Source organism: Tetrapisispora phaffii, chromosome 11 (assembly GCF_000236905.1).
Source record: "Tetrapisispora phaffii CBS 4417 chromosome 11, complete genome".
In the NCBI taxonomy this organism is placed as follows: domain Eukaryota; kingdom Fungi; phylum Ascomycota; class Saccharomycetes; order Saccharomycetales; family Saccharomycetaceae; genus Tetrapisispora; species Tetrapisispora phaffii.
In genome coordinates this window covers 456,214-476,436 of record NC_016530.1, presented here as the reverse complement: position 1 = coordinate 476,436, position 20,223 = coordinate 456,214, and the positions used below count along the sequence as shown (strand labels likewise).

The following is a 20,223-nucleotide window of genomic DNA, read 5'->3' as shown; positions in this document are numbered from 1 at the left end:
TTCTTTTATTTCCTGCTCATCATTCCATCCCATTTTTTGTTCAATCTATCGTATTTCAACCTATCCCTGTCACTCACAGAAGGTTTGATCTTTCGTAATGCATTGTTAAAGTCACTTTTAGTAACAAGGATTTTTTCTGATTGAACACCCACAGTTAAATCTTTAAACTCTTTATCTAAATTATTACTTGCAACCGAGTCAAGTTCATCTGTTTTAAAAAAGCTTCTCTTTAAAGCAAGAACTGAACTTTCTCTAACTAATGAAGCTAAATCAGCACCTGAAAAATTTTTACAACGATCATCCCTAATTATTTCACTTAGATTAACACTGTCATCAAGAGGTGTTCCATTTACCTTTGTAATGGTATTGATAATATCAAGTTTTTCTTGGAAGTTTGGTAATTCTATGAATAGCGTTTTATCCAATCTTCCAGGTCTCAACATCGCAGGATCTATCATATCAGGTCTATTTGTAGCGCCTATCACAAAAATACCATTTCTATCATTCAAACCGTCTAACTCGGTTAATAATGTATTAACTACTCTCGATGAAGATTCAGATAATGATGCATCTCTTCTTGGTACTAATGCATCTAATTCGTCAAAAAAGATTACACAAGGAACAGAAGCTCTCGCTCTTGTAAATACTTGTCTAATTGCTCTTTCGGATTCACCAACATATTTGTTTAACAACTCGGGACCTTTAATAGAGATGAAGTTAGCACGAGATTCATTAGCAACTGCTTTAGCAAGTAATGTCTTACCGCATCCCGGTGGGCCCCATAATAAAACCCCAGCTGGTGCACTTATACCAACTTTCTCGTATAGTTCTGGTCTTTTGATTGGTTGAACAATAGCCATATTCAGTTCGATACGGATGTTACCTAATGCACCAACACTGGCCCATGTCACGTCGGGTACAGTAGCAAAACCTTCTCTTTTTGCTGTAGGTTGAATTGTTGGTAATGCCTTCAAAAAATCTTCATATATTATAGTTAGATCATTTAATTGTTCATCTTGTAGAGGTTCTGGGTATGCTTTTATGAACTTCTGGATTGTTGATAATGATAAAGGATCTATCATGTTAGCCGTATTTTTTAATTCCAATTCATCATCGGTTTGCTGGTTTGGGGTTTTCTCATCAATTTCCATACTATCAGAAGTGGTAGAAATTTGTTTCTCTTCCAGTTCAGCATAAGATTGAAAAATACGTTTGATTGCACATGTACCGGCTGCTGTTACTAATGCTTTCAAATCTGCACCAACGAATCCTGGTGTTAACTTTGCTAATTTCAAATAATCAATTTCACCTTTAATTTTCAAGTGTTCTGACATTTTCTTTAAAATATGTAGCCTAGAAACTTCATTTGGAACATTTAAACATATTTCTCTGTCGAATCTACCCGCTCTTCTCAATGCAGCATCTAAAGAATCCGGTCTATTTGTCGCACCAATGACAATAACTGGCTTACCACCTGTTTTCTCCATCGATAGTTCATCCATTGCAGTTAATAACTGGGCAACAATTCTTCTCTCCATTTCTCTCTGAGCTCCCCCATCACGTTTTGGAGTAATGGCGTCTATTTCATCGAAGAACATCAAACAAGGAGCCAAAGATTTTGCCTCATCAAATAATTCTCTAATTTTCTTTTCACTCTCACCAGACATACCACTTACTACAGATGGTGCAGATATAGAGATAAAGGGCACTTGTAGTTCACCAGCTAGTGCATTGGCAATTGAAGTTTTACCACAACCTGGTGGCCCATGTAGTAATACACCTCTAGGTGGTTCAACACCGGTAGATATATATATTTCGGGATGAAGAATTGGAAGTCCTATAAGTTCCATTAACTGGGCGATTACATCATCCATCCCACCTAAATTACTCAATAAAGAAGTTGGTGGGTTTCTGTCTTCTTTGGTTTTTTGTCTTTTTGGTTTGTTTGAACCATCCCTAGATCTCTTCTTACTGTTAGATTCTGTATCACCGTTAAGCTGAGTTTCTGGTGTCTCAGTTCCAACTTTAGAAACCGAAACTGATGAGGCAGACCATTGACTGATAATACTATTGTTCATGTCATTTGTATCTTGGACAATCATCATATTTTTTTCAGCTAATAGTTGCTCTGTATCAACTTCTTCATTATCTTCGGTCTTATTATATTGTGGGCATGAAGAAAATTCTTCTTCCTCTTCTAAGATTATTTGTTTTAATACTTTCTCAATAGTCTTTTGTAGAATAATTTTTTTAACTCTTAACATGGATAAATCTTTTGATTGACAAAATACGAATATTTCATTGATACCTAAGTCCTTAGCAAAGAACATGACAGCAACATTTTCGACGTCATCAGATTGTCTCTTCTTTTCTAGACTTTTTTCTTCTAATAATCTATAGATCAAATCAGACACTTTACTATCTAACGAGTTCGTTAGAGATCCTCTCTTGTTGCTTGGCTTAGCCATCCTATTTCTAGCAAGTTCTCTTCAAATTGCTTAAATGAAATTGTAATATCTTGAGTATTGCTAGAATCTGATTTTATTCAAAGTTCGAAGATATATTCTCAAACATATAACCTTCATATATATTCAGATGAGATGAGATGAGATGAGATGAGATGACTTTTGAAATTTTTTTCGAAGGTAAAATTGCGAATATATTTATTACCGGGTAATCGTAATTGATAATATATCGAAACTGCATACTAGTTATAAAGGTATACACATGCTGTATTAAAGTTTATATTATTATATTAGTTTATTAGTTTATTAGTTTATTAGGTTATTAGGTTATTAGTTTATTAGGTTATTAGGTTATTAGGTTATTTTTGAGGTATCAGGGTTTCCACGAGAATATATGTTATCAAAATATGCATTGAACAAAGAATAAATTGTAACCATGCCTAAATATTACATTTGGCACGAAGTTGATAACGATTTCCTCGCTAATTTAAATTATTGGCATTATGCCGTAATGCAAACATTTCCTTTATGTTAAACTTTCATCCAGTGTACCGTCCTGGCTATTTTCTTCCTGGTTATATCAGTTACTTTCTCCGTAACGAGTATTTATGCTACCACAGGGACAGATGGTTCGTCGTCAAGCAATGCTGGAGTTTCTGAACTGGAGGAGTGTTTTTCTAAATCTCTTTCTCCACCCAGTGTCTCTTCTCCCAAATTCACCGTGGCAATGTATCCTTTGAAATTACTGGAATTCTCGATATTATCAATGTAAAAATAATTTCTTAAAATGACCACCATACTGCACACTGGAGAAGTTATTAAACCGATGACAAACCCATAGATTAACTTTGCGATCTGAGGAGTGGGGTAATTATTAAAGTAATAATCATGTCCATAAATTCTATGACCAATGCCAGCCATGATTCCCATTGTGACTGGCCAGACAATTAAAAATAAAGCAACACCAAATATTAAACCTCTGATGGCTCTATTGACTATCCATGCACAAAAATTGACGAAATTTCCTCTACTTTTAATGTAAGGAGCAAAATTTTTCCTTAGATACATTTTCAAAGTTGGTTTTTCTTCATAATCTTTGTAAATTAAACCTCTGTTAACTTCAAAATACAAGAATGCAAACCAATTTCTTGGTTTTTCCGCCAATAAAAAGTCAGGCAACTTTATAATTTCGTTATTTGTCCTGTAGCAATCCCAGCCCACAATAAGCTCTTGTGTTACCCAAGTGACACCTACTTGAATAAATAAAGTCAAGGCACAGTCACCAGAAAAAGTATTTGGAAAAGCCCATAAAGTGACCAAATTCTTTGATTTCTGGTACATACCATACGCAATTGCAAATTCCACGCCACCACTGATTATACCAGAGATGACACCTTGTAATAGCACAACATAGTAGAAAGTGAACAAATGATTTTTTAGCCCCATAGTGCTTTGATTCGTTTTCAATCGCTTGGATCACTTTTGCAAGGCACAAGAAAAGACTACTTTGCTTGATAGCATAATTACATATATATATATGTATATGTATATATATATAAAGATAGACGAATCTACCTTTAGGTAGATTCAAATTTTCAATGAGCTAGAAACAGAAATAAAATATAGGGTATTGAAAAATCAATATAGGGTCCATCCTCTCCAGAGATAACCAAGTATGAACACCATGTTATTACCTTCTTCCTGATAAATACCCTCACAAACATTAAAAATACTAAAGATTTCGAAATAAAGACATCTCTTCGGTTCAATTCTTGAAGAAATTCACCAAACATAATCCCTGTTCGAAGTGAACATGAACAGACAAGTTGTCAACATGCCTATGTGTAGGATTATTGTCTCCAGTGGGTGGCAGGAGTAACGATTATGCTGACTTGGTCTACTTGGGTCAAGTGAGTTTACTTTGTCGGTTTTGCATTTCCTAGGAACTTTGGTTACATTGCGATGAGCACTCTCGTTGAAATCGCAAGAAGAAAAATGTATTGATGTGTTAACCCTTTGCGGTAACTTCCCGGTTTGGTATTTCCGTTTCCATTTCTTATTCCAACGATTAAGAGGTCGTGTTGTAAGAGAGGGAATGGGTTGGTGGTGAAACGTGTACGAGCATCTGTGTCGGTGAGTTTGGTTAAACCTGCATGTTCTTCTATGTGTGTTGGATGGGAACTAGAGGAACAATTGCTAATATTGACATACTCAGACGGACTAGACTGTACACGGGAGTGTTAACTACTGTATGTGTTTTATTACCCGGATGTTAGTATATTTCAATGTTCGTATTAAGCGATGGTTTGCACGTGACTGATATTTCATTTCATCTGCCATCAAATTAACAAGAATGTTTTATAGCAGCAAGAGAGAGAATAGAATATAAACTAAAACAGCATATTGGTATGAAATGAATTATTTGAAGAAGAGTTGAGTAATTGATCTTGCAATGTGCAAAGGAAAACACTAAGCGAATACCAACTGCATATCTAGTTTTTTCGTTGTTTCCTTTCCTGCCAGGTACAGCACACGGTTTTACTGCAAACATACAAAGAAAAAAATGGCTATCATTAAGAAAAGACGTACGCAACAGTCGAGAAGACAACAGCAACAGTTACAAGAGGCTAAGCAGAAGTTTTTGAATCAGAGGTTGAACTCTGAACCTTCCGTCAATGTCAAGCATGATTTCAGTGACACTATCTCATATAGGGACTACCTGTTAAGTAATTTTAAGAGTTCTTCATCGTTACTGCATATTTTATTGTCATACAGAAATAAAAATATACTGCCAGTCGATTTGAATTTCGATAAGAGTTTGATTAATGACAGTAACTTGGCCTTGGTCAAGAAAGAAGTAGAAAGTCTAGCAAAGCAACTAGAGAAATTTGAGAAAAAAAACGAACTTCTCGAGAAAGATAACCATACTGATTCCATGGATGTGGCTAAAGACGTTACGCAACAAGATTCCCCGGAGAAGGAAATTGAATTATCATCAAAAGAAGGGAATGATGCGGAGGCAACTTCTACAAATATCGAGAGTCCGAAAATAGAAGCTAATGAAGAGAAAGAGATGAGACAGAGTTCCTCAGCTGCTGCAGATGCATCCACTAGAGAAAGGGGAAATGAATCAGTATCATTGGACGAAACTAGCCAAACAGTAAATACAGACGAGATGGATGTAGACAAAGTGGCCACAGAGACAAATATAGAGACTCATACAGCTCAGAGTATTACGGAGACGGGCATAGCAAAGGATACAACACCAAGTGAAAATAATACGGAGAGCCCTTCAGAAAGTGTACAAAAAGTGGACATTGGCAAAAGTCCAGGACCTTCGAATGATGGAAACAATCAATCAGAAGTTCCAAATACAGAACACATGATTTCCGGATCCGAAAATAATAATGCATCAAAAGATTTATCAGAAGTAACTAAAGAAAACAGTGAAAATACAGACTCTACGCAAAGTAATGACCCAGAAGATTATCACTTAGATAATAAAGAAATAGTTGACAACTCTTACGAGGAAAAAAAGGAAGTGAAGACTAATATCATAGATGAATCGAAAGATACCCAATCAAGTAACTCAAGGGTCACTGGAACCTCAGTTGATAATATTGAGACGTTCGTAGTAGATAGCATTAAACAACTGAACAAAATCAAAATATATAACACTAGGAATGAGTATGATGAAAACAACAAACTTATAGATAATATATTGGAGTCTTACGCTAATTTCAAAAATACAAACTATCAAATTAACAGAGTGAAGTTTTACACAAAAGATGAATGCAGCTCATTAAAATCTTCCGATATCGCAGAGGCTCCATCTGATTATTGGGATAATTTATATAAAAGAAAGAAGGATGAACAAATACAAAAGAACTTGGAAATCGAGAAACAGAAACAATTAGAATTGCAATTGAAACGTGAAGAAGAAGTAAGACGGAAGAGGGAACAAGAATCGCAATCTTTAATGAATTCTCAACAATTCCCAAGACAAGAAGGCCCACTAGTTACACCTCCTATTGGTAGACTTGTACCTGATAAAATGCATTCGCCTCAAATAGTCGGAAATATTAGCTCTATAGGACCATCACTGCAGAACTATACACAATCGCATGTACCTTTACAGCTACCAATCCAATCTCAAGGTCAAGGCGAAATACAAAGTACTCAACAATTATCTGAGGTACAGTCTATACCACAAGATGTTTCTGTAACTAACCCTGGTGCTCTTGGTGTTTTAGATGCTGCTAAAAAGAGTGAATTACAAAATATAGAACAAGTAGGTGAACTTGATGTTACAAATAATCAACAGTCGCAGCAAAATGACAACATCGACGGTACGTTTGATGGTTTTGATAGTGAACCGTTCAATACTGGTTTTGATGATGATTTCGCAGATTTAGATCAGGCATTTTTTTAATCGGTCATCTATTTACCGATTTCAAATACTACGATAAGTATAGACTAATTGATATAACCTACAATAAGCACGTAACTGAAAAAAAATGCATTAATATTCATATATAAATTTATAAAATCATTATAAATATAGAGAATACTGATTATTATAGAATGATCTTAAACTAATCAGTGACACTCATTAAACTCGTAATTGATTTAGTATTTATAATCATAGGAACTACTTCCAAAAGATATTATTAATATGCCCAATTAATTTACCACTCGCAAATCCTATTGTAGCAAAGATTACAACAAATTGGGTTATTAATAATATAATGCTTGCATATATGAATCTAGGATAAAAAATATTCCATACCATAGGGTGCTGTAGGAAATATGTCAACCAAATAAAGGAACTCAAGCATAAGACAGCATTATATGTCACTAAAATACCACAATTGGCAACTAATCTCCCTAATAAAGTTTGTGGTTTTAGTATATCTGGTGGTTGACTCCATAACGTTAATAAAACAATTGATAATGCGACTATTATAAATGGTCCGAATGTATTTATCATAATGGAAATTTCTGTAAATGGAAAGTTCACAGTATCAGATAAAATGAACCCGGTATCCCATTGAATTGATGAAAGAGTAAATTGATGCCCTGTGTTAAAAAATTGTTGATATGATAATAAACTCAAAACAATAGGACCAATAATATTTTCTTTTATATTTAATAAATCAATTATTTCCATAATAGACAATATTTGATTGCACATTAAAGCTAAAGAAATCTGAGCTAACGGCTTGTTGAAAAATAGTATACTCATAAAAGCATTAATTACTAACAAAAAGTATGGCGCGCCATAAATATTGGAGTAACCAATAATGGTGGTCTGCTGTGACCTCATATCAGCATTTTCAACATTTAACTTTATGCATAAAGGACCTACCATCCATGCTAAATTGCATACTACGAAAGTAAAGCATATGATTATTCTCGCAATAGTGACATTTATTAATGTAAAATTGATAAAAGTTACATCATACTTTGTTTCTATTACAATAGCAACCCAATATATTATATCAAAATATAAAAATAATTTCAATAGATAATCAATCCATATGGGTGCAGCAGCTTGGTAGGACGATAATAGATTATAGTATCCTTTTATTGACATGGGCAAAAGAATCAAAACGACAATGAAAACTGCAGTACACCCCCACGAATAATTAATTTCTGTAGTAAATGTTGGTACACAATAATCTAATTGACCTTCTCTACATGATGTTATCGTACTAACAGATCTTGTACATAGCAAAAGTACAATTGAATGATAAGTACCAAGCAACCTTGCAAATCTAGTCATCGGTAATGAAAATGAATTGGCTAGTGAAGGACTCACCCCAGATAAAGTACCCTGTTGTTCACTGATAACAGCAGTTGCGAGCGCCGTTGTTGATTGTCTGTTTGGTATAAAAATAAATTCATACAATGCTAAAAATCCAAATGTAATAATTAGGTGATGTACGACTCTATCTTCCCAAATTGTTAACGAATTTGACATAAATAATCCTGCATGAATAAATAAGAAAATAACTCCCACCATTGACCAATAGTCAGAAAAGTCACTAAAAAATTTAGCCAAAACCCATTTAATATTGTAACGATGTAATATCGCTCTAAAACAACCAATTATGATACCAATTGCGGTAGCTAGTGATATACACCAGAATATATTTTTTATGAATCCAAAATAACCAAAATAGAAAAATATTATACATATGCAAATATTTGTGATAAGTGTACATATTAATATATTTTGAACAAATTCTGTAACCATTTGGTTTACTACAATGGATGGTATTAGCTTGGTAATTATAATTAGTAATGTGACAGAAACAAGCAATAGGAATATACCAGTTCCGATGCTCAAATAATCAAATGACTTCCAATTACTCTTGAACGCTGATAAAACCGCTTCGTAAAAAGCATGAGTTTTATTAATATCTAGTTTAGCTTGTTCATATAAAGTATTGAGTGTATTATTATCCTTTTTATCTTGGATGATATCTGAATCTAGTTGGTATTTCCTAATTTGTTCCAACGCTAGTTTCATATGAATATTATTTTCTTCGTCACTTAATGAAATTTCATTTATTGGCCACCCTAAATTATTATATGGTATAGGTATGCCAAACAAAAGTGAAAATGTTGGTACTATATCAATTTGATTTATCTTCTTGTAGAAATCATTGTTATTTTCATGCAAAGAATGTTCCTGTTTCCAGACACTAGATTTTTTTGAGTATAAAAATAAAGAACTTTCTAGTTCACCACTAGATTTTCCACCATGATTCCCTGTAATATCCATGCCATGATCACCCATGACAATTAGCAAAGTCTGATCGTCTAAAGATTTAACGATTTGTTTAATAAACTCGTTTATTTGTATCTGCTTCTGTTTTACAGTTATATGGTTAGGTCCATATTTAGTAGCAGCATGGTCTATACCTACGATATGGCCTATCAATATATCCCATTCTCTATTACTTGTATTTTTACTTGTTAAATGTTCATTGAAAAATTTAAATACCCCATCGTCAACCGTATTTAAATCCCAAATATTATAAGATTCTAGAGGAACACTTTTTGGTGATAGATAAGGTTCAAACATTCTGCTCCATGTATCATCTCCCGAAAAATATATCGTTTTGTTCCTTAAAAATAATTGTTTAATAATGCTATCATCCTCCACAACTCTATCGTTTAATTTCATGATACCATCTAAAAAGGATGGTAATAAACCCGTAGTTATACCTTTCAATCTGTGGAAGGTGGTTGTCGGTGGTTCTGCTAAGAATTTAAAAAGTAATGACGAGGATTTTTGTACTCTATCCTTTTTTGATTCGTTTTTGGTTGAATTATCATTCTGATTCAATAATTCAGAGATAATATCTATATTATTATGGTAGTTTTCATTATAGATGGGATCTAATTCATTGATTGGCACAACAAAATCAAATCGTAATGCATCAACTAGTAATACAACAGCTTTGTCAAATTTTTTAACCTCTGAGTATTCAGGTGAATATTGGGCAGTATGACGAATGGGCGATCTACAAAAAGAAAAACCCTTAGTAAAAAATGCAATTGATATAACTTGCAATAAAGCTATCGAACTTAAAAGTATGACATATAGCACATGAGATTTTCGAAACTTTCTTATGCTAGCTCGATAAAATCTCTTCTCTTCACTAGAGTAATTAAGAATTGATCTTTTTATATGCTGCTCTTCTATTCGAGAATTCTCTCTAGACATAGTAAAATAACTTTAGTTTAGTGTAATTTCTCTAATGTAAAAGATTGCTTTATAATTTATAAAGTTTATTCCAGATATACTTGCCTCATGCAATCTGTTAGTAAAATAATGGTAAATTATTCTTAAAAAGTGGTAGTTAGCTCTTTATCAAAAGATAAGTTTGGTATTACAGTATATGACCAGCACCCAATGTAAAATTTTGGTAATCTTAGTTATGAGCAATATATATATGTTTGCATGTATATCTGTTATTCTAACTAATTGTTGATAAATTATTTATATGAGGTTACTTGAATTCTTGATATATGTGTAAATTAAAGGTTGAAAAATTAAAGAGCATCTCAAAATCTGTAATTTAAAAATGGTCAGCCTCTAGTATTGCAACTTTAACAGGATGAAGAGTTACAAAGAGGCAGACTTAAAGTATGTAAAGCCATATCCATTAACTGAAGTATAATGTAAGCATAATGATGAGATTAAAATTAACTCAGAAATGCTCCAAAAATGCAGGTCTTAGGAAGATCTAATGTATCAAAAGTGCTAAAACAGACTTCATCGTGGACTAATAATACTTATTTAGTAACATCATGCATGACTAGGTTGAATCTATCTAATAAATTAGGTTTTCATTTTTTTACGACAAGTCGTTATTTTAATACATCTAGCAGAACTCTAGCAATGAAGTCGGCAGTAACAATTGAGAAATTACAAATGCTTCGAAGTTTAATGGCCGTCTATAATATTCAATGCTATGTTATACCAACTGAAGAGGAACACCAATCGGAGTATGTATCAAAATCTGATGAAAGAATATCTTTGATATCTGGCTTTACTGGTTCAGCTGGTGTCGTATGTATTATTAATGAAAATTCTACCAATAACATAGAAACTAATGTCGATAGAAGTACAATTAACTGGAAAGCTATTTTATCCACAGATGGTAGATATTTTAATCAGGCTTTAAAGGAACAAGAAGATAACTGGCAATTACATAAGCAAGATATTGACAAAAGTTCTTGGCAACAATTGTGCATTAGGGAAACACTAAATTTATCAAAGCCAACCAACAACTCAAACCTGAGAATTGGTCTTGATCCCAAGTTGCTATCATATGATGATATGGTTAAATTTACAGATGAGATACAGAAGTTGATCTCAGCAACAGAAACACAGAAGATCACCTTGGTGGCTGTAGCAACTAATTTAGTCGATATCGTTTGGAATAAATTAGGTGGGAAACCATCAAGGATGAGTAAACCGATTTATAAATTAGATGACAAGTACACTGCTAAAAATTTTGAATCCAAAAAGGTATGATCTTAAATTATTTGGCAAAAAAATCTAAGAGTAATTTCTTCGGTGTAATTATTACTGATTTAGACAACTTCTCATGGTAATTGAACCTGAGAGGAGCTGATATTGATTATTATTCGTATTTCTTTTCCTATATGTTTGTATCTAAAGAAAATACTATATTATTTTGTGATAATCCTATCCCCAATGATGTTAGGATTATTTTGAACCAAGATGGAGTAGAAATAAACAAGTACGATGAAATCTGGAATTCAAATTCTTATATAAATAAGTCAAAAGATTTTGAAGTATTTATATTTGAAACTGCCTCCAGCTCAATAGTTAACTCAATTCCGGAAAACATAAAGCACCAAGTAATTGCATCACCTATAAGTACTTTTAGATCCATTTAAAATAATGTCCAGGTAATGAATGCTGCTATAGCACAAGTGACGGAGGCCGTTTGTTTAGCTAAAGATTTCTCATGGTTGGAGAGCATCTTGGAGGGGAATAACAATTGGTGAATTTCAGGCAGCAAGAAAATTACTGGAAATAAGAAAAATATGTTTAACTTTATTGGAGAATCATTTGAAACAATATCTGCCAGTGGTTCAAACAGTGCAATTTTTCATTATTCACCAGCAACCAAAAATTCTAAGTTAATAAATAAAAATGAGATGTGTCTATCTGATTCAGGTTCGCATTTCTATGAAGGGACTACCGATCACAAGAACGATTATGTTTGGTGATCTAACACCAGAACAAATAGAAATGTATACTAGTGTCTTGAAACGTAATTTAGCAATTGAACGGTTAATATTTCCAAGGGGTACAAATGGCTACCAAATCGATGCACTTGCAAGACAGCATTTAAGGGTTAGAGGTCTTGATTCTAGACATGGTGTAGGACATGGAATTGGCTCCGTTTCTGGAGTCCATGAAGGGTCCCATTGGTATCAGTTCAGGGTCTAGTTTTATTAAATATCCTTTGAAGCCAAGAAATATAATAGGTAATGAACCTGGATATTATAAAGATGGCGGTTATGGTACTAGAATCGAAAATGATTTATTAGTAACAGATAATGTTCCTTTCAAAACCCATAAGGGAAATATATTCTGCAAATTTCAAAATATTACTCTAGTGCCGTTGTAGAAAATTAATAGACAGAAATAGCTTAACAAAAGATGAAGTTGGTGTGCTCAATGAATTCCATAAATCAATCAGAAAAAAATATTCTGTCTCTGCTATCTGAGGACAAAACCGCTTATCAATGGCTATTTAAAGAAACAATAGAATTTTGAAATTTATAATTATTAAACTGCAGAATGTCATGAGTTGTAATGTAATATCCCAATATTATATGTGAAAAACCATTCATTGTAGCATCGATTGCCATTTAAAAATTATAAACTTATAAAGAGAGACCCTTTTTCAGATATTTGACCTTTTTCCCTTTTGAAAGCTTACTCACACAACGATGAAAATGAATATTTTGAGGCATCGCCAGGTTATAAGGATCCCTTAAGTTGGTATGATAGAGTTATTATATTCAATTGTAATGAAATTGATGTGAATATTTTGCTACATGGTATCAGAAGATTGAGTATCTTATTAGTTTAGTTTAATTCGTGAAATGTAAATATTAATCTCTTGTAAATAAATACCAATGAAATTATAAAAAAATAATATATTATTCTGTTGTATTCAGGAATAAAGGTTTGTAATTGAAATTAATTTTTTCAATTCATATATGTAGAACTGTTGAGCAATATTTTTTATATTTAATCAGTACCATTGTGAACTCAAATGGCATTATTTGACTTATGATCAGCTTTGAAGCATAAAGAGAGAATTGTAATGACTTCAGGAACTTCACCGGTAGATGAAGGAAAAGCTACTGGTCAAAAACCAAAGTTTCGTAAATTCAATTTTAATAATGATAATGAAGATACTGGAAATGATCCATTGAATAACAGTGGTATTGAGAGTGAAGGAGTGAGTATTGCTCCAACTGCATCACCTGCTCAATATCTAGGCTATTGCTATGATATTGAGCGGAATGGTTCATCGACACTAAATGACAGTACTTATGATGGATATCATAAATTAGAAAAAATAAATACTCTGACATCACATTCAGGTACTGATATAAAGAATAATCGACGTATGTCTCGTATTCAGACTGGCACGCAAGATGTAGTTGAAGATTTTACTAAAGTCCAATACGAAAACGTACTTCCGATGGGTGGAGGGAGGCCATTTCCACCAGTTTTACCAAATATTGACGACTTCGAAGTAACTTTTGATGGACCTTTCGATCCTTTACACCCATTCAACTGGAAAATGAGAAAAAAAGTAATGATTTGTTGTATCCTGTGCTTAGACAGTCTATCTGTCTCTATGGCCTCATCTATATTTGCTTCATCAATCCCTGATATTGATGAAATATATGGTGTCATAGATGTAGTGGCGATATTAGGTGTTACTTTATTTGTCTTAGGTTTTGCATTCTCACCAATTATTTTTGCTCCCCTATCTGAACTTTTTGGAAGACAGAAGGTTATCTTGATATCCTCATTTGGAAACGCATTATTTCAATATGCAGTTGCCACTGCAGCAAACCTACAAACAATACTTATTTGTAGGTTTTTTGCCGGACTTATTGGTGCAGCACCAATTGCAGTTGTTCCTGCTGTTTTTGCTGATATTTTTGATACCAATATTAGAGGTAAAGCCATAGCATTATTTTCATTAGGTGTCTTCATTGGACCAATCTTAGGCCCCATTATTGGCTCATATATAGTTCAGCATACTACTTGGAGGTGGACGGAATATGTTATTTCATTTCTGTCAACCTTCGTTACTCTTCTGATTTTATTGTTCCTAGAAGAAACTCATCACCCAATTATTTTAGTCAACAAGGCCAAAAAGTTAAGGAAAGAAACTAACAACTGGGGGATTCATGCATCTCATGAAAATGTTGAACTAACAATTGATGAGATAATTACAAATATGATAACGCGACCACTTGTGATGCTTGTGAAAGAACCTGTCCTTCTGGTTGTTTCTATATACAATTCATTTGTTTACGGAATATTATATTTGTTACTAGAAGCTTACCCTATAGTTTTTATCCAAGGTTATGGCTTTACGAAAAATGGAGAATTACCATATCTTGCACTAATAATTGGAATGATTCTATGTACGGCGTTCATCTGGTACTCTGACATTGATTACTTAAAACGTGTTGAACAGAACCAAGGTCATGTTGTTCCGGAAGCAAGATTATTTCCAATGATCGTAGCAGGAATACTGTTTCCTATTGGGTTATTATGGTTTACTTGGACGGGAAATTATTATACAAGCATCCATTGGATAGTCCCCACAATTGCCGGCTCATTCATTGGATTCGGATTGATAGGAATTTTCTTACCCTGTCTCAACTATATCATAGAGAGCTATCTATACCTGACAGCAAGTGCAGTGGCAGCAAACACTTTCTTAAGATCAGCTTTTGGCGCATCCTTCCCTCTATTTGCTGGATACATGTTCAAAGGAATGGGCGTCAATTTCGCAGGGCTCCTATTAGGCCTGGTAGCCATTGTGTTAATACCAGTTCCGCTTTTCCTGCTCAGGTATGGAAAGGCAATACGAGAAAGATCAGCGTTTGCATATGCAGGATGAATACGCACCAAGAGCCTTTACTCACTGTACGCTGCCCTCGCCTCGTTGGTTTTAAATTCCATTTTCCTGAATTTGTGACGCTGTCACCTGTGACACATTTCCATTGCCCCCTTCCCGTATATGGTGATAACCCACCACATAACAAATTTCAATTTTTCTTTTTTCCGTTCTCCGAACAACGGAGTTCACAGCGACAATTTCATTGGTTCAATGGAAGAAAGAAGTCATTTCTATATTACGTTACTAATAATAATTTATGGAACACAAAAACTTCCTTAGGGATTTTCATGAATTCAAATATATATAAAGTAAAGATTCTAAATGACTATTAAAGTATGATATGTTTTTTATCTGGTTGGTGAGACTATAATGTTGAATATATATAGGATATATATGTCTGTGTAGAACGAGAGAGATTAAATATACATAATAGTTGAAAGCCAAGTAATAGTCTGTTGGCAGATTGTTATTTTTGTTTAACAAAAGGGTTGATACAACAATTTTTTTTCCTCATTCAAGCTATTATTGTCCTTCATAAAACGTTTGCAAGTCAATTTATTATAAAGAAATTATTACATTGTTAGAAAACATCATATTATATCCTTTTTGCACTGAGAAGTTGCCCAAAATTTTATTATTTATTATCAATTATTTATTTATCAAATCAGGGGTTTTAATCTGATTCATTATTTATTCATTATCCATAACAAGTTTTGTATACGTCATGCTACTATCTTCATCACAAGGCATTCTCTGTGATGATTTGATTTTATTACTACGAAGAAGCACTATCGTTAATCAGTTGGCAAATAGGAGATTAATTGCGACTTCAAGAACAGGTAACAACACAAGTCTCCTCTTTAGCAATGCCAAAAATAGAACTGCATCAACATCAACAGTTTTCAAAACTGCTAAGAAATTCGATTCATCTTTATTCTCAAAAAATTGGGATTTCAATTATATGAAAAAAAATGTAGGCAAACATAATGAAAAAGTCACGTCAACTATAACTGTGGATAGAGATACGAAAGCCAAATGGTCCAATTATAGTTTACCTTCAAGAAATGCAATCCAAGAACAGTTAAGTTCCAAGAAAAGAATGGATGAAGCACAACTCAAATATGAAACTTCTATTAATGATTCAAAAATTGACTTATCAGATACCCTTCTGACCAACGGTACAAAGAAAAAGAGAACAAGAACATTGAAACCTCGCAAAGCATTGATTACTTTAAGTCCAAAAGCTATAAGTCATTTAAAGAAACTATTAGACCAACCTGAACCAAAGTTGATAAGAATCGGTACAAGGAATAGAGGGTGTTCAGGGTTGACATATGATTTACAATATATAACACAACCTGAAAAGTTTGATGAAATCGTCGAACAAGATGGAGTTAAGGTTATCATCGATTCGAAGGCATTATTCAGTGTGGTAGGTAGTGAAATGGATTGGATTGATGACACATTGTCATCAAGATTTGTATTTAAAAATCCTAACTCGAAAGGTACCTGCGGCTGTGGAGAGAGCTTCATGGTATAATTTAGTGTATATATATATATATATAAATATAAACTATGTAAGTGATCATATTAAAATAGTAAAAAAGAATTTTATTTCTTTTAGATTGTTAATAATTATAAAAAATCAAAAATTCTTGTTTATGTCTTCATTTTTCAAATTCAATTTTAACTATTTTTGAACCATAATAAATTTTGAAAAAGTTACTGGTAAATTATAAATAAAGGTTATAAAACATTAAATTTATTAAGTGATTAAAATATACTTCGAGTTAATTGATTTCTATTTCCTATTATAAAATCCTATATATTACCAATGCTTTATTTCTATCAAATATTTATTCATTGCATGCATAACTTTCTTAATTTCGTGTTTTGTTAAATTTTCTTTCAATGCAACGACTTCCATCGGTACTTTACCATTAAAATACTTCAATAGTCTATTGAATAGTATTTGAACGTCAGCCGGCTGGTCATGGACACATTTTACAATCCATCTCCTTTCAATAGCACCTGCTTTTTCAGGTTCTAAAATAATTGTATAGTCTTTCTCTAATTCTAAATCATCAAACGCAAATTGTAATCGTTCTTCATACATTGCTATCTCCGAGATAGCATTACCGCGACTCTCATCATTAGTACTACTTGGTTCAAACCTGTTGTTATAGGATTGATTTTTTTTAACTGCTACTATGTTATCAATTTGTACTTCGTTTTTATGAACATTTTCCTTTGATTTCTTGGAATTCATTTTAAAGCCTTCTCTCTCCAGATCTTCATCTACCTCCATCTTAATCTGACTATCTATACGTATACAGACATATGTTAATAATTGAGTTAAATAACCACTTCTTATTAACCATGCCAATGCCCCTAAATAAATGGGTTTATGCTCTTTAGAAGGTATTATTGTACCAAATGGTCTGGGTTTTCCATTCGATAATAAGCTTAAAAATGAGACTAATGATGGTAATGATGGGAAAGTTTGACCAAATTCTATTTGGTGTTGGTAAAAAAGTGGTTCATAATGATTATCTTCCCTTCTGTTAAAAGAGAAGTGGGAAGAACCTTCACTAATATAATCCTTAGAAGAACCAACTAATGGTGACAACGGACTTACAATATATGTATATTTGGAACTCAATGGAATAACAGCTCTGGCATGTCTCCAATATAATAGATGTAATGCACAATATTTTAAAATATTTATATGAAAGATAGTTCTATTCGGATCATTTTCTTTAACACCCATCAATTCGTTGATCAGAGGCTGGTAAGAACGAATTGGAACGTTGGGTTGAATATGCTTAACTAACTGTCGTAGGATCAATCCACCTATATTGTCATCCTGAGAGAAAGATTTTAACTTTTCAATAATAACATTTTGCTCTTCTTTTAGTAATAATGCATAATTTAAAATGTCGTTATCAATATTATCGTCATCAGCAAAGTTATTGGAGTTTATGTCTTTTTTTTTATTTTTTGTTGATGTGGATTTCAAGAAACCGTAATTTAGAATACTAGTAAGATGAGAACCTCGAAGCACAGGTTCAATCTTATACTGCGGTAACTTCCAAAATTCATCATGAATAGGTATTTGCAAAGTTACAACTTTTTCATCTAATGTTAAATTTACGATGTCATTTTTATGGATAGTATCAAAGCATGTAACCAATGCCCTAGCTAAAGATGACTGAACCAATAATCTTTGATATAAATATTGCCCTTTGTTAGCTGCCCCTTTTAAGTTCTTATATACTCTTGAAGATTTAAGAACATATTCTTTTTCTTTTAAAAGTATTTCGACCTCTTTTGAGACATAAAATGATTTTGCTTGGAGAATTTTCAACGTGTGCGCTAATCTCATTACAATATAATGATACATATCATCTACTCTTTGATTATATTCAGATATTGGTGGATTCATCACAAAGCATACATGAAACATGTTCATATTTTTTTCGTAGTCTGGCGAATTTAAATCATGCATAGCAATAGGGTTCATATAACTCTTATCATCTTCATCATCATGATTTTCAGATGATTCAATATTTTCATCTTCATTCGTTTTAGAAGTTGATTCTTTCGAATTGATAGAGTGCCTTCTGCTTCCTTTAGAATGAGTGCTAGAAGTCTTTGCACTTTTCCTATTGCTCTTATTTTTTGATGTTCTCCAGTTACCATCTTTGTCTGAATGAATTGGTAATCCTAAAAAACATAGATTGTCCACAGTAAATTCAAAACTGGTATTACACATTTCCCTATCTGGGCTGCAAACTTCAGCTATAAATTCTGAGTCAAAACCAAATACTTTATTAATGTCTTGAAAAATATCGGAATCAAAAAATTCATCGTTATAACTAATTGAATTCTTCTCAAGTTCTTTTAATAATTCCGTATCATTGTAATCATATTCATCTCCATCAATTTTAACAGAGTCCGTTAGATCATCTATAGAGTTAACAGATGATAACTTCGAAGCTAGTGATGACCTCCTCTTTAATGTATTTGATGATGTAATATCATTATTAAACATTTCCAAAAGTTTGTTGGCACTTATTTGGGAGGATTTATTTCTTTGATTATTGCTGTGCGATGAGTTGCCATTTAATAACTTAGAGTCTGCATCTAAGGAAGATGATCTTATATCAGTAGGAGTACTAATAGCTCCTCCTGACTGTTGTGAGGTGTAATTACTGAGTCTATTATTAAAGAGCTGCTCGTTCTCATCAGAAGAGTTTGAAGAAAAGCTACTCATATCTGAATTATCTGTAGATATTTCACTATCGCTCAATCCAGAAGATATATCAGAGTCGGAAGTGCTATCAAAATTGTCAAGATATCTATCATTATCAGGCACTAAATCAGATTGAGTAAAGTTCGTTTTTAAACTGGGAATACTCATATGAGCGCTATTATTATCAATCGATCTTTGTTTACCCAATCGTAGATCTGTTGACTTATTCATTGAATCAACAGGTGTCAATAGAGTGTTGGCCGCCTTCTTCGGGTATACTTTCTTGTGTTTATTCCTCTTATTTGACAGATGACTAGGGGAACATGGCGGATAGTGAAATATTACTTGAGGACCAGAATGCGTTGAAACAGTTAACTGAATACCAACTAATCTTGAATCTGGAAGGTAATGTTTCTGTTTCATTTCTTAACAATATAGCTATATTATTCTCTCTGTTATTATGACGTATATGTGCAGTTTCTATTCCAAAAGCTAAAGTAAATAATACTCAAGAATTCTTGTAAGTGGTTCATATAAATTTATATGTAAGAATAATATAATATATGCATCCTTATAAGTTTTCCTTTATGGGTAAAATCACAAATCACATGACCGGGAATATACTAACTTAGTGAACTTTTGATATCAATAATCCATGAACAATAATATAATATAATGTATTAATAATTCTAGGGATATTTTATTTGACAGCTTACAATTAATTTAGTTTCCTGTTTGAGTGTTCTAAAAATTTGAATAATTGTCATATACACAACAATGGTCCCGA

General features: G+C 32.9%; 8 protein-coding genes across 8 annotated transcripts; 4 read left to right on the top strand and 4 right to left on the bottom strand.

Moving 5' to 3' along the window:
* Positions 1–5: 5 nt before the first annotated feature.
* On the bottom strand, positions 6–2,468 carry RIX7 (putative AAA family ATPase RIX7; the record flags this gene model as incomplete). The annotated part of the gene is made up of 1 exon (XM_003687738.1): positions 6–2,468. One exon carries the CDS (start codon positions 2,466–2,468, stop codon positions 6–8), a length of 2,463 nt encoding a protein of 820 aa, XP_003687786.1.
* A 603-nt stretch (positions 2,469–3,071) lies between these two features.
* On the bottom strand, positions 3,072–3,911 carry TPHA0K02210 (DUF2456 domain-containing protein; the record flags this gene model as incomplete). The annotated part of the gene is made up of 1 exon (XM_003687737.1): positions 3,072–3,911. The coding sequence occupies one exon, from the start codon at positions 3,909–3,911 to the stop codon at positions 3,072–3,074; it is 840 nt and encodes a 279-aa protein (XP_003687785.1).
* A 1,117-nt stretch (positions 3,912–5,028) lies between these two features.
* On the top strand, positions 5,029–6,897 carry SNF6 (Snf6p; the record flags this gene model as incomplete). Its single annotated transcript, XM_003687736.1, has 1 exon — positions 5,029–6,897. One exon carries the CDS (start codon positions 5,029–5,031, stop codon positions 6,895–6,897), a length of 1,869 nt encoding a protein of 622 aa, XP_003687784.1.
* Positions 6,898–7,116: 219 nt separating this feature from the next.
* On the bottom strand, positions 7,117–10,203 carry TPHA0K02180 (GPI ethanolamine phosphate transferase 3; the record flags this gene model as incomplete). Its single annotated transcript, XM_003687735.1, has 1 exon — positions 7,117–10,203. The coding sequence occupies one exon, from the start codon at positions 10,201–10,203 to the stop codon at positions 7,117–7,119; it is 3,087 nt and encodes a 1,028-aa protein (XP_003687783.1).
* A 504-nt stretch (positions 10,204–10,707) lies between these two features.
* On the top strand, positions 10,708–11,520 carry TPHA0K02170 (uncharacterized protein; the record flags this gene model as incomplete). The annotated part of the gene is made up of 1 exon (XM_003687734.1): positions 10,708–11,520. One exon carries the CDS (start codon positions 10,708–10,710, stop codon positions 11,518–11,520), a length of 813 nt encoding a protein of 270 aa, XP_003687782.1.
* A 1,834-nt stretch (positions 11,521–13,354) lies between these two features.
* Positions 13,355–15,181, top strand: TPHA0K02160 (MFS transporter; the record flags this gene model as incomplete). Its single annotated transcript, XM_003687733.1, has 1 exon — positions 13,355–15,181. One exon carries the CDS (start codon positions 13,355–13,357, stop codon positions 15,179–15,181), a length of 1,827 nt encoding a protein of 608 aa, XP_003687781.1.
* Positions 15,182–15,905: 724 nt separating this feature from the next.
* Positions 15,906–16,721, top strand: ISA1 (Fe-binding Fe/S cluster assembly protein ISA1; the record flags this gene model as incomplete). Its single annotated transcript, XM_003687732.1, has 1 exon — positions 15,906–16,721. The coding sequence occupies one exon, from the start codon at positions 15,906–15,908 to the stop codon at positions 16,719–16,721; it is 816 nt and encodes a 271-aa protein (XP_003687780.1).
* A 288-nt stretch (positions 16,722–17,009) lies between these two features.
* On the bottom strand, positions 17,010–19,859 carry NPR3 (Npr3p; the record flags this gene model as incomplete). Its single annotated transcript, XM_003687731.1, has 1 exon — positions 17,010–19,859. One exon carries the CDS (start codon positions 19,857–19,859, stop codon positions 17,010–17,012), a length of 2,850 nt encoding a protein of 949 aa, XP_003687779.1.
* Between the last annotated feature and the right edge of the window lie 364 nt (positions 19,860–20,223).